Here is a 15,378-nt window from a genome sequence, read left to right on the forward strand (position 1 = left end):
ATTTTTATTAAAATATTATATATACATTGAATACAGAGAATATATGTGATAATTACTATTAAGACACTTCATTAGCTCGTGTTCCAGATATATTTATTCCACGAACAAAAGCTTCCGGTAAGTTTTCGAGTTATCCATGAATAGCTTAAAATATTATTGTAATATATTCTTCATCTATAATAACTTTTGGGAGAATCGAAACGTTTGTTTACTTCAGTACATTGCAATAATGCCAGTTGTTAAGAGTCCGTTGTCACGTACAACACAATTTAAACGAATTTCACATTAAAATACATTGTCACTTACAAAAGGATACGAACAATGGATGTTTCATTGTAAGTTTTACTATGAAAGTTTACGATTGATAAGAATCTCATTCAGAAACTTATTAAATAAATCATTAGGGATATATTACGGTGCGATCAATAAAGATTTTGATTGTATACAAACTTGTGCCACGCTGTAAACTCAGGCGATCACGCGCTGTTAAAAAATTATATAACACAACAACAACAACCTGACCAACAAATATGATTGGAAACTTCTTTATCACAAAAAAAAATTAAACAGAATTAGGTGGAATCAGTACTGGTTTTCATTTTGGAGAGTTCCTCGGCTTCTTCTATGGTGTCTGGTAATCTCATGTTCCTTGTCTCCGGTAACATAATGACCAGGAGACTTGATATGAAACACATACCACCGAATATAACTGTGGGCATCGACTGGTGGTACTGCGACTGAAAGATTGTTATTTAACAGTAGAATATTTCTACTAAAGCAATGCATTGACATAACTGTAACAGAAATGTTTAGTGTGCTTAAATGACTATAGATTTTCTTGTATATATAACATATGTTTGGTTATGCTCTATGTATTATCAGCTCGACTTGATATAAATAGTTGAAATTCAATGAAAATAAGATTATATTTACCAATAGAGGCGTCAGCGGCGCTATCAGTGATCCTATCCTGCCAGCGGTGGAGCAGAAGCTTATGAGGGTTTGTCTCATGTTGGTCGGGAATACCTCGGACACGTAGATGTACACGGAACTGTATGTGAGGGTGACGCTCCACTTACCGATCAGGTACAGCGGGATAGACCACCAGTCCGCTGTCAGGGGAGATAACGTTCGGTGTTTATAAATTACTAGATTTTAAGATTTAATGTGAACGTTCGCAAAGAGTACATATGAAAAACGAAACGTGTGTAGTTTTAAATAAAATTTATTTATTTATACAGAACAAGCCTGAAATAGTAAGTACGTTAAAAAAGAATTCAGTACGGAAACCTCTCTTACGTTATACTCGTAGTTTCAATTGTTGTAACCGATGTACTAATATAAAATTATAAATACAAGCGTAAATGACGGATACAAATTTATTGTTTTGTTGCAAATGTTCTTAAAATACACACAATCATCATATATTTTTTATACTTACGCAACAAAAATTATATGTGCACGCTTTCAATGTTGAAAATAAAGAAGTAAGCCACCGAGTAATGTTTATCGGAGAAATCGTTTAGTTCGAAAAAAATCTTAATACGGTTAACAAGACGTAATAAAATACCACTATAAAATTGACATTTTGTTATTTATCATTGAAAATATAATTCATATCTTCTATGTTTTACGGAGACTGATGTTAATTTAATTATGTGTTTCCATGTATATATAAATATTTTCATAATCTATTGTTTCTTTCTTTTCTACATACATTTTATTTACCAATTTCATTCTCTGTAACTAAATTCAATCGGCAGATTATATCTCATTGTTTAGAATATTATAATGCGGATGCTTTTCGTATGTTTCAGTGAAACATTACGTTACAATTAAAAAATGCGTTTCAAATTTCGTTGCAAGTCTAATAATGTTATTTACTATTGTTTATCATAGAAATTATTAATAAATGAGAATTTGATCCGCTAGGTTTACGAGTTTACTCATACGCCGTGAAAGATCGAATTAGGATAACGTGTTTTGAAAAATAAACAACATTGATTCCCTGAATTAATTATGTATGTTATTATTGTTAAAAAATAATAAAATTCATACTCACATCTGGGTAGAAATGCGAAAAGCAAGCTGGTTATGGAACAGGTCATGAAATTAGCTATCATAGTCTTCTTCCGTCCGTACTTATCCAGCACAATGACCACAACAATGTACGCCGGGATCTCAACAAGAACGACTAGCATGAAGCTAACATACTTGTTAGAGCTTAACGACACCGAATTTATTGATAGTCCGTAATAGACCAAAGAACAAGTCATCCACAGAAACGAGCATATCATTAGTCTCTTCCATATTATACTCGAACGTATGGCTTTTGATAGCTGTGATTTCTTATCGACTGTCTGACTGTCTGATTTTAATAAAGGATCACACAGTGAATCCAATTCCAGTACTCGGGGATCAAGATTGTTGATTTTAGCCGCTTTCTTTAGTGTCTTTATAGCTTCATCCTTCCTGCCTTTACTGAGCAACCACCTAGCGCTCTCGTTCATGAACCACACGTAAATTCCGACCATGATGGCCGGACTGTATAGAATAAGGATGTAGTGCCTCCAATTGTTCACGAACCACGCCAGGAGCGCTATGAGGACGACGCCAACGACGAAGGTCATGTTACACATGGCTGATACTATGACTCTTTGCTTCAAACCAACTAGTTCAACCGCTGCAAAATAATCATAAACTACTAATCTATCCAATTGTCGACGAATTTGACGCATGTTAATCTATTTAAGACAATTTACATCATGCTATTGATGTCATAATAAAATAAACAAATATCTAAGTTGCAAAAGTAACGTTAATGTAATTAGCACTCACCAAAAACGTAAGCTGATGGGTATAAACCTCCTCCCAAAGCGGCTTCTAAGAAATGCATCGTCAGATACGTGTAATAGTCTGGAGAGAACGCTCTGGCTATGCCAAATATGAAGCTTGCGGTCCCTGCTAAACCAACAGCCACTCTTCTTCCATACCTATCCGATATTGCTCCAGTGACTAACATTGCTGCGAACATCCCAGAGTTGTGGACCGTCCCAACAAGAGCTCTCATCCATTCCTTGCAACCTAAGTCGAACTGAAGGAAATATCTTGAATAACAGCCGCAATAGATAAAATTGCATATATACGACGTTTCTTAGTCTTCACGTAATGAGATCTAAGATTGAAATAAAACTAATATTTTTCTGATTTACTACGAGCTTATAATTGTTTTGAACAACATATTTCCGACGTTTCGGTTACTTTGCAGCGACCGTGTTCATGGACAGATCAGATGTGAATGTCACAGATATTCCTCGTACTCATACCGAGGAATATTAGTTTTATTTCGACAGTCTCATATTGGTGTTTGATATACTACCTCTTTAACAAAAGTCTCGCCCGGTTCGTAAACAAAACTTTCGCATGGCAGAGTTTTGTTTGAGAATTCTTCGGGTACGCATTGGTTCAATGTGACATTGTTTGGTGCATATCTCAAACAAGATTCTGGTCTATTTTTCTCATTGTTTGTTGGTATCGCGTATTTCAACCAGGACGTGTCGTTGAATCTTTCCTCGCATCCATATATTTTACATCTGACACAAATAAAATTTAACATGTAATGAAACCAAATCTAATTGTAATAAAAGCAATTAACATTAATAATATATTATTTATATAGCTCAACTAAATATTAATATTAATGAATAGAATTAACCAAACAAAGACAAGAAGAGAAATCCTTTCTTATTATATGACACTGAATTAAATATTAGTAGATTTAATTAACTTATATCTTGTATTATCAATTGCCAAATCTATGCCATTGTTAGCGTTAATAGGCATTTGGTATTGTATTATTGATCTGTCCGCTTAAACCCGATATCGTTATCAGTAAACCCGTATACGAGATATCTATAGTTATATAATCTATTAAACTTAGACTAAGATTTGATCCCTATTACTAGTATATTGAAAAATATAAAGATTTCGTTGAGATGTAATCAATTTTGTTATTATAATGAATTTTCTAGATACAACAAATGCTCTTCTATAAAACCCTCTTTATTTTTATAATAAATTTTTTTGGTTTCTTTGTACTAAGTGTAAGTTCGGCACGCTCGTTATAATTGTTTGATTTTCATATTTCGAAATAAGCTGAACTAATAATATATTAGCTTAGTTCAATTTATTTCTTATACTTACTCTATGTGGCACTGTTTCGACTGTGAGATCGTACTAATAATCCTATCGTATCCATCAATATTGATTTCAATACTTGCGGTTGGATTGGGTTAATGACACTAAGACTTATGTAAGGGATAAAACTATGTGCGTAACAAGTAATACACATTACAAACAAAATCAAGGATTTTTGGTATTTTCTAACCTTACTACGAGTTCCCATCGTCAACTAAATACGTACAGTTTTTAGTTTGTCATTCGTAGATTTTCGTACGTAATATTATTCTTCCGTACATAATTATAAAAAGATATTGACAAAACTGGAATAAAATAACCGTTTTTTATATGGCGATACAAAATTAAAGTAAGAATGCGTGATGGCTTTAAAACAGATATACAGAGAGACGCTCAGTAAATTAAAATTATAAGTATGAAACTGTCACTTTTATATATTGATTTATATAATTATCTTTATTAATGTTATTTTTAGTTCCTATCAAAAGTCCTTTCGACACAAAGATCTCCGCAATGTATGATAATGAGATAATTATGAATCCAATGAGAGATTCCTTTGTAGGTTACTGGTTAATATCATTTCTTAATTATCTTATAAATCATTGATCGATGTCAATATTTACATATTCATAACTGCACTTTATTCAGATATTTTTCTAAATGTCACTTGTTATTCTGTATGAATAATGTAGTTTGCAAGATTTTTATAATGTTCTTAAAATGTATTTTACTTATTGACTTAACTAATGCTACTTGTATTTATTATTCGTGTAAACCAAATAAGATTATATATATATATAAGCAATATCAAAATAATTTGAAGTGATCGTAAATCAAAACAATTTTTAATTAAACAAAAAGAGCAATTAAAAGTTACTTTAGAATTTAAGTTTTAGATTCTATGTTTATGTTTTATAACATCAATTATCTGTATTACCTGTACGTTTGTTCTTGTGCCTCAAAGATGTACCCGCACTCGAAGAAGCTGCTCAAAAGCACTGGGAACAGCAGCAGGACGAAATTCAAAAGATTGTAGCGTCCATAAGGTCCGAGACTCTCGAGCACTGAATCGAGTTTGATTTCTTTCTTTTCCATTCTTGCTGTAACTTTGATAACGTCAGGTTCTGAAAATGGATGGAATCTTGTTGCATTCTAAATCTGGTAGTTTTACGACAAAGGGTTCTTTATCGTCTGGAAAGGTTAGCTTTTAGATTAATGCTGTTTGAAATTATATTGTAATACTATTAGAGCTATACGTTGAAAAGTAGGCGATACGTATTTTCTGAATTTAGCATCGGTTTTTTTTATTGAATCCGATTTTTCTTTTAACAAAATTTTACCACACAAATGGTGGAATTTACGGAAAATTAAATGATATATAAAAGAAAGATTTTTCACTATACTATTTTATATACAGTCTTACAGGACATATTTCGTTTAGGATTTTGGGACATCTGATTTAATATAGCCCATATTAGTTCGCAAGTCTAAGATAATCATACTATGAAGATTAAAGGGTTAGTGACTATTTACTCTTAATTACTCAATTGACCTCGCTTTATGGGTGGGCTGATGAGTTACGAAATGAGTTATATAGCGAGGAATTTAAATAATTACTCATTACCTTAAACGATATAGCATTTTTTTTTTACTACTTTATTCGTTAGCTTATATGCAAGTATAAATGTAACAGTAAAAAACTATGACGTTTATTGGTAACTTGTGTAGTTCCTGTTTTCAAGGTATGGGTTTCCGTCTACTGTGACATTCGCAACGTTTATACAAACACCAACATGGTGTATTAAACAATTTGTTTTTTGTTTTTTTCTCACATTTTTAATTTTTGTTGTTATACCGTCATAAATTTTTTATTGATTTATCACTTAAACTAGTTAAAAATATTCAAAATAAACGCTCATTTATCGGCTGGTTAATGAAAATCCATTATTATTATATCGATTATTCTTAATCAGCTAACGAACATATCTAAAGCAAATGTTTGCTAACTGATAAAGAGTAAAAATTAAGTGTACCGTAAATTCTTTATAATGTTTTTTTTCTAAACGTTTGCGCTATGCTACGCTCACTGGACTGTGAACATTGTTATCTCGATGCAATCATTTTTAAAATGCGTCATTATCAAACAAACATTATTATAAGAGATTTCAAATTATAGCATTGTACACGTGTTGTCAGACGTGATAATGAGGGTAGGAACAAAACGTAGCGTAAAAAGTGTTGTTTCATTATTTTACAAAATTTTATGAACTGACTAGTTTATTTCAGTGGTTTTGACGAATTTTTATATAAAATTAATTATCGTATTATAATGACAAATGTCTATATTCTTAAATCTTTAATAAACTTTTAAATCATTAAGAATTTGCGTCTCATTTGAATAGCTATGGTCAGAAAGTGATATTACAGAATAAAAGACTTTTTTCATACAAATTTATAGTAAAATACAACGACTTTGTTATTTTTAATACGAAATGTTTCACTAAATTTACTCGCTTATTACTCTGTCTGCTGATAATTATAAAATGTCCTTGATGTACCTTACTTAAAGCAATGCTCCCACACTCCATAATAGAACAATTCATCAAGGCCGTATTGTTTACTTACATTTATAATTAATAGTATAGAATAATTCGTGGAGCCTTGTGTTGCTCAATGTTTTATTTGCATTCGTGCTGTCTTAGTACACAATTTATTAAATTCATTATAGCTTCAATACATATAGCAACTGTTTGATTGAGTTTGCTGACTAGACCTTAACATTTGACTAGTTATAGCATGCGACTTTTTCTACGTGTACTTCGGTACTAGAATCAAAGAGAATATATATATATATATATATATAACCAAACGGCGGCGATACTTCTGACAAAGGGAACTGGATCCATTGGAAACTATGCTTAATTCGGGGACCAATTATATAATATATCCTTTTGTGGTGTTTAAGAAAAAAGACTGTAAGGCTTAACCAAAATCTTGCATTTATTATATATTTAGGATTAGGATGTACCATTTGAAATGAACAGTATGTTGAAAACCAATCCCGCGATAGGGACGCTAGCAGAGTAGTATAGAATATAGTTTCTGCGTTTGAGAGTATAATGTATTGATTACTTTTTACTTGACTATATATTAATTCTTGTTATGTAATAAAACGTTATAAAAATATTTGAATTCTCACCTATTATTTATTTTAATTCTATATAAAATTATTGACATCTCACGATTCAAAGTGTGTCACATGCTCGACACTTACTCAATACTTGCAGACCTTGTATAAAGTGATTTTATATCGATATAAACGGCTGCAATATACATATATACATGTATATATATATATATATATATATATATATATATATATATATAAATATATAACTTTATTTTTTAAACGTATAACTTTATTTTAGTTTTTAGTTATATATTTTTTATATTATAAAATTATGACATTATTATTGAACATGCCCGCGTGTGTGTCCCTAGCATTATTAGCACGTAGTTCCATCGTGATCAATTCCTTCAATCTATCGAACCTCGCCACGAATAACATATATTTGAATATTTTGCAAAACGTATCTCATTGTTGTGAAGTCTTTATAATAGGGTGTATAAAGATTTTTCTAGAATATTCTTCGATCATTTATCACTTAAATCGATGGTTTAAAATTTGATCATTAGATTTTTGAGTTTTAAAACGGCCATTTTTTTATTGAAAGGTTTTCCTGTGTCTATTTTCTTACAAGAAAATCTTCTTTATATAGATAATCTTGATGCAAGTATAAATATGCCTCTACTAGTATTTACTATCTCGGCCTCATACTTACCAACAGTGCTTGCCGGAAGCTTGCATTATCGCACTAAATACGAAGCGTTTCTTGTTTTTGTTTCCATTACCTATAAAACTTACTACTTACTATATTAAACGAGTTATTTTGAAATAAAAACCCTTAACGCTCTATTTGTAGTGTAAGGACGTAACTTGCGGTAAATGATAGTGGAGCACTATCCAGTAAATAATTTTAAAAAATCCATAACGTAATTATCAAAAGTTAAAGATATGTAAAATTAATTCGTCTTAAATTTACTTGCTCTTCATAGAAATTTTATGATATAAGTTTACATGATAGTTAAAATAATTTTCGGTTCTCATCTCAAATAAATAAAATACAGAAAGTTTCTGAAAGTAAAATATTGCATGCAAAAGGATTATTCAATATTATTCATTAGTAACTGCGTAAAGAATGGACACACGAACGTACATACATACAATTTTTTGTTAGATTTTAAAAGAGTTTTTTTTTTGTCGTTTGAAATATGTATCAATGATTTTTTATTAAGATCAATAAATTTTAATTCACCTTCACACTATTAAATTCATTATTATTTCTAATATATATATTTCGGTTTTTATTCTAACGGCATTTTTAAACGGATTTGGATTATAATTAAGTCATCCGTAGTGTTTATTTTACTGAGTTATTTATAAAAATATCCCCTACCATTGTTAAACGAGTGATTAAAATAAGTTATTTTATAATTGGTTAGTGTATAGTGAGTAATTGTTGTAATATATCCTTAGAGTTTTTTAAGTTATGAGCTGTACCAAATAAATCCTCTTCATTTTATATCTATAGAGTATAATCAATAAATCAATTAAATTTATGTAAACAAATTTTTAGAGATATTTTTATGTGTAAAATTTATTTTCTCAAACTCGAAAAGTCAATGCATATTACATATAAGCGTTTGTAATAGCAAATTAACATTAAGTGCTTATTGTTTTGAGATTTTATTCAGTGATTGTTTTAATTTAATGATATTTTCTCGTAGAGGTCAATCGAGTTCATGTTTTTTATAGGCCTTAGAGTTAAATGTAGGCTAAGTTAACTCTGTTTACATTACGGTTAATTTTTTTTTATAAATATGTAAAGGTAAAGATATTTCAATACGTTTTGTTATTTGACGTTATTTGACGAACCTCAAACTGAACTACGGTTTAAATTAATTAACTATAGTGTTTTAACTGTTTTGTTAAATAAAAAGTTATGATCGGAAAGGTTCGAGTTATGTTACTATCGCATAATGGCGCTCATCAATTTGAACAAGTGCAGTTAAGTTGTAAGGATAAGATAAGATAAGCTAAGATAATCATTAACACAAAAGATTTCAATGTAACAGTTGAACCTAATCGTCAGTTGATAATTTTTTTTTTATATGGAAATGACAAACTACCCTTCAAATTTTATAGTCACAAATACACAGGATGACATGAGTTTGGATGAACTTGTGTTTTCATTTTTTGGTTTGTAAATTTGATTATGATAATACATATGTGTTATTGATTGTGAAAGGGGAAACGCAGAGTAAGTAGTGCATCGTACTATTTACTTAGCGTCAAATTCGTGGTAAGCAACCATTTTTAGTTGCTGTTTGTAATAATGACGTAGCTTTTGCTGGAAATAATACTATAAAATGATCTAATCAAGAATGTTTTATGTTACTCCAGCAAAGGAAAAGGGAAACGAAGAGAAAGACATAAAATTAGGTGTGTATTTAACATAATAATAGAATAAATAATTATGAAAGGTAATTTTTCATTCAATATTTTGCTTCAATTCTTTAATTTGATTAAAAGCAGATAATAAGTCCGGATATAGTAATATTGAAAATATCAACAAACTGGCACAGTTCCACATAGTGAGGAGTCCCCATTGATCTCATTGAAAAATATATGTATCTATATACCAATAAAGTACGCATCTTTTTTTTAGCGAAACGGTAGTTTGTAAACCAAGAATATCTCATTCAAAAATTGCAGGTCAGATCTTTTTTTAAAACCATACACTAGTTCCAAAACATTAACCATGATAATGGTTATTGCAAAATTACTTTATTTTTATTCTGCATATAAATTGGGCTTATAAAAAAAATTGTTGTGTGACAATAATAATTAGAGAAACTCTAATAAATCCATTAAAACTGATACATTTCGTCATTCTTTGGAAAGATGCAGGGGAAGGTGATACTAGTAAAGTATTACTTAAAGCTATAATTGCAGCTGAAAGTAATATAAATACTTTGAAAGCACCCAAGGGCCTGGAACTATAGGAACTGTTATTGAATGAAAGTTCATCAAATTATCCTTCATGTAGAAATCAAATTTTTGCTGGTTATAATACAAAATCAGTGCCAATGATGTAAAAATAGTTTTAAAGCTGTTTCAAATGTATTTTATTACTTCTGCAATACTTTCGGATTAATTGGCTCCACACTAACAACTAATCACAATTAGGATTCGTTTTCTTGTTTATATATACGTATGTTGTTCCGTAAATAATTTATTTACTTATGTACCAAGAGTAGAAATAGTTATACAATTATAAAAGAAATGTGATGAACAAAGGATAACTTATCCCTTAAAAGAGATATGTACCAGAAACCATTTTGATAGAGGAAACTAGATAAGAAAGCTTGGTGTAGGTAGGTGTAAAAAAAAATAGAAAATTTAGATATTATACATAAATAGATATATACATAAATATACACAAAAGTATATACAAATCGCATTAACAAATAAACATTACACATCAGAAGGTAGAAGGAACAGAAGATGTCATTTAAGTCGATGTTTAAATGCAGGTGCACTTAGATTCTCTTCGTAAACAGAAGGTGGCAGTGAGTTCAAAAGTTGTGCACCTTAGACAGAAAAGGATTTACGGAAAAAAATGTATGAAAAGAGGGGATATCAAGAGGATTTTGTGAAACACAAGAGCGATTAAGAAGGATTCTGGGGGAGGAAAATTTCAAACGCTCAAATAGGTACGGAGGAGAAGAATGTTTGAACATGTTGTACATTAGCTTTAAAACATGCATATTTCGTCGGAAGCGGATGGGGAGCCACTTTAACTTACTTTAATCGGCAACTTTAATAAGAACTCGGCAAATAACTCGGATGAGTAGTTATGAGTATTAGATGAGTTTATACTATACACAAATTTGATAAACAAGGATATTACATATATATGTGTCAAACTAGCTTCTCTCCCTTTAACCACTAATTCTGCTTACCAACATTTTTGTCCTTAATACCAGGAGCAGCTTGATTTGGTATTCAATTAGATCATGGTAACTTAGGTTAGACGATAGTTTATAATGTATTGAAAAGAATACATAGTCTTAATCTTCTTGCAAAAAAAGAAAATCATTCGAATGAGGGATGGAATTTAAACCTCAACTGCAAGAAAAGTATTTTTCTCGTCTTCACTAGCACCCATCGCATTTTTAGACTAGTCGTGAATATTTAACAGAAGAAATAAAGTAGCAGATATATCCTGAAATCAATATTAACCACTGATTCCACGTTTGGAACTCTTTAAGTTAATTTTAGAAGAGGTGGAGGAAATAGCAAAAGAAACGGAGAAATAAAGAGAAAATTACGAAGAACAGCTGATATTCGAATTAATTAAATGAGATACACCTCGGGGTTGATGTACCTGGGAAACCATGGTAAAAACAAAGAGTTAAGAATACTTCTTAACAGGAAGAGAAAACACTGTGCTTATCTTAAGAGTAGGGCAAGACCTAGATTTTGTAATAGTGTCGCCTCAGATATGGTTATTTATAAAAATACTTCAGGGATTTTTTTACGACAATTGCTGGGTCCAATGACTGTAATACATGTGTTATTCTTACCGGCTTACATTCAAATGTATGAGTTCAATGGTTCTTGACTTATTGAGAAAAAACAGACTCACAAAAACAAAATATCGCCTTTCAGTATTAATCATCATTATCAGCCTACAGGAACCCACTGATGAGAAAGGCCTCTTCTCACGTGGAGAAGGTTAGAGCATTAATCACCACGCTTGCTCAAGACGGGTTGGTGATTTCAATCTTATAATTTGAAATTATAAGATCAGGTCTCCTCACGATGTTTTCCTTCACCGTCCGTCAGTGGTGTCTTAATACTTTTAGAAAGTACATACGATTCAGAAAAGATCACAATGGTACTTGCCAGGTTTCGAACCCGCGCCCTCATATATGAGAGGCGGGCCTTTAGCCTCCAGGCCACCACGACCACGATCAGTATTAATCGCAGTGACCAAAAAATTATTGCATTTTGATTTACTCTATTGTAGAGTTTAAGTTAAAGTAACAGATTTTTGTCTCTAGGTTAACAGTTACGACTAAATAGCTGCAACGATTTTCATAAAATTCAGGTAGATAACACTTCGGACGAGAATACTTTGGCAATGTAAAAAACCCACTAGCGGTATCGGGGTATAACTAGTCTAAATAGATTTGTATTTATATAAGGACAATGCAGATAAAATTGCCCGCCAGCTGTTTAATTGTATTCGGATGTGATGTATTTTGGTCCATTGTAGTTTATGTGCATTGTTAACTATTGTCTAACAGTCAGGCTATTTTTGTTGGGATCGTTTCAACAAAATATTTTTTTTTTTTTAACGTCACAGACAATTTTATATTTAATACCTGTGTGTGATTTTACAACATTCAGTATTTAAAAGAATCATTTAAAAAGCAACAATATTAAATATGATTAATTACGTTGCTCATTATTTATTTTATATACTATTATTACTCGTAAATTTTATTTTTTATTTTTATTCAATTTAAATAGAAAAAAAAACTTTTTGGTGAGATTGTGATCAGAAATTTAAAATTTATGACGCAATAATTTTTAACTTAATTAACTTCATACATGTGATAGTAACGAATAATAATAATAAGTGATACTAACGAATTAATTAAATGTAATTTGTGGATAAATATTTAAATTATCATCTGTATTATCAAAAATAAGTTAAAAAAACCGTTTGATTTAGGTTCTGGTTGGTATTTTATGTTATTACTCTTAAGTAGGTCAACTGAAAGTTATATACATTGATAAAAAAAATACGTTTAGCGTGTTGATACTGAGGTATTTACATGTATGTATTACCATACAGATGGGGACACATTGAGCACATGACAGGAATATCGAATGTCCGCGATGTAGACGTGTTTAATTTAATTAACGGTAGCAAAGCGCATGTTTCGCTCTCGGCGCATTTGATATTTTGTCTGCAACGTTGATAAGAAATCGTACGACATATAAGAAATATGCGAACATGTTTTAAGTATATTAGTATACTCACAGGAAAATATCTAGAAACTTGTCCCGATTCACAGAAACCACATGTTTGAGTTATCATTCACTAACCAGTAGAGCACGTCGGAAAAGAGGTTTGTTAAAAGAGTCTTAATGTTATATATATAATGTCTGTATCGTATATGGATATTTAAAATTCGGATTTATGCCGGCCGGCATGCGGCTATGTCGCGTCACGCGTGTGACACCGAGCGCGTATATCGCCTCACTCAGTGCTCATTGGCTGAATAAAAGACGCTCAGTTGAATGTACCATGGAAAGACATCGTGCCACGCGCGTACGCCGCACATGTTACATTTTTGAATTTACACATTGTGTCACGTCCATTGCTGTTTTGTTATCGATGTTTTAATCACTAACGATAAACCACGATTCGATGTACGACATGATTCTTAAATCAACATTCCATTGTTGTTGATGTAGTAGATAACACAACATATGTTAATTTTTTAGACTAAAAATAAAATCGACGTGCCTATCAGTTAAGTCGAAAAAGGGTATAAAAGTATTGACGGATTATGAATGCAGTTGTGAAATATATTGTGCGTAAAGCGGTGGCATTTTATGGCACACATAATTTCCTATGTATTATCTTAATTATATAGCTTTTGTTACTATTTACATAAAATAACGTAAAAGATTTGAATATGTATATCAAATCAGTTAAGCCATCTTCTTATCATTAATTTATACTTTTTCGTTTCCCTAATTTATCTTCGATTATTTATAATTTAAATAAAAATAACAGAAACAAAATAAATGTAGATTCAATTCAAATTCTGACATAAAAATTGTCTTATTTTATTAAAAAAAAACTTTTTGGTAAGAAATTATATCAGTAAACATGACTAAAAAATTAAAACCAACTTCGTTAAAAAGGTTTGCGTTGCCCTTATACCAATGTTGTCTGTTACAGAACGCATTAAAATCCATGTTTAAAAACAAAGTTTCTAAACACAATTATATAAAATGTTCGGTTATTTGATCTTAAATAAAATAACGTAAAAATTTATTCTATACTAATTAAAGGATATTTTTTGCTAATAAAATCATATCCTTGTTATGAAAGGGCCGTGTTTACAGTGAACCCTTATTTGAAGTCAATTGAAATTAGTAAGTTTGGCATTAATTAAATTTTATTTAATGTATCAAATAGCCGGCCATATTGAAAGAGCCATGACATACTAAGCCGTTGCTTAATATGGGCCTAACCTGCAAAGATATATATTATCTATTTATAACTTTAATTATATTCACGTTGTTTATATGTGATTCTTATTAAAGTGATGTCCTCATTTATAATTAGATGTTTCCGGTAGATTTAACGGTTTAAAGCGGCAAATAAATAATGTTCTTTTGTGAAATAAAAGTTTTGTTTTGTTCTTTATTTTGATTACCACTTCAAATCGTAGTCTTGGGTTTTCATTTTGTTTTTAAATCACATTTACAAACAAAGTAGAATGCCTACACTATATATTTTAAAACATACTGATGTCATACATTTTATTTGTAAGAAAAATGCTTATTAAAAAAAAACAATACTTAGCGTGTTCAAACCTCAACTTCGTCCCACATAAGTCAATTCCGTCCTAAATACATAGTTTAAAATTAATTAATATTACAATATTTATTCTTATATCTAATAAAGGACTATTATAGCGTTGAGATTTGTTTTTTTATTTTTAAATATAAAATATTTTATTTATATTCATCAGTATCATAGAAAATGTAGATAATATATTTTTTATGACAGTACGTTTCCGTCATGATACAGTATCTCGGATGAAGTTACGAGGTGCTCTAACCTTTTAGTTTTCGCTCTAATATTTTTATCATAATTATAAAAATATAGATTTATCTGTTCTTACATACAGTGATGTGTGTAATAGTTATCGAATAGTCCATCAGCTATATAGTATTTGATGAAGAAGTAAGAATGATAATTAATTTGTATTTAAGTTTCTGATTACTTAAGGTTTATTTATATT

General features: G+C 30.4%; 1 protein-coding gene across 1 annotated transcript; it reads right to left on the reverse strand.

Annotated features, from left to right (window-relative positions):
- Positions 1–562: 562 nt before the first annotated feature.
- LOC116767956 (organic cation transporter protein-like) lies at positions 563–13,603 on the reverse strand. The gene is made up of 7 exons (XM_032658555.2): positions 13,377–13,603; positions 5,135–5,321; positions 3,380–3,593; positions 2,839–3,094; positions 2,063–2,683; positions 934–1,112; positions 563–737 (listed from the first exon to the last, which is right to left on the reverse strand). The coding sequence occupies exons 2-7, from the start codon at positions 5,290–5,292 to the stop codon at positions 573–575; spliced, it is 1,593 nt and encodes a 530-aa protein (XP_032514446.2). The 5' UTR covers positions 5,293–5,321; positions 13,377–13,603; the 3' UTR covers positions 563–572.
- Positions 13,604–15,378: the final 1,775 nt, after the last annotated feature.

Source organism: Danaus plexippus, chromosome 19, assembly GCF_018135715.1.
Source record: "Danaus plexippus chromosome 19, MEX_DaPlex, whole genome shotgun sequence".
NCBI lineage: Eukaryota > Metazoa > Arthropoda > Insecta > Lepidoptera > Nymphalidae > Danaus > Danaus plexippus.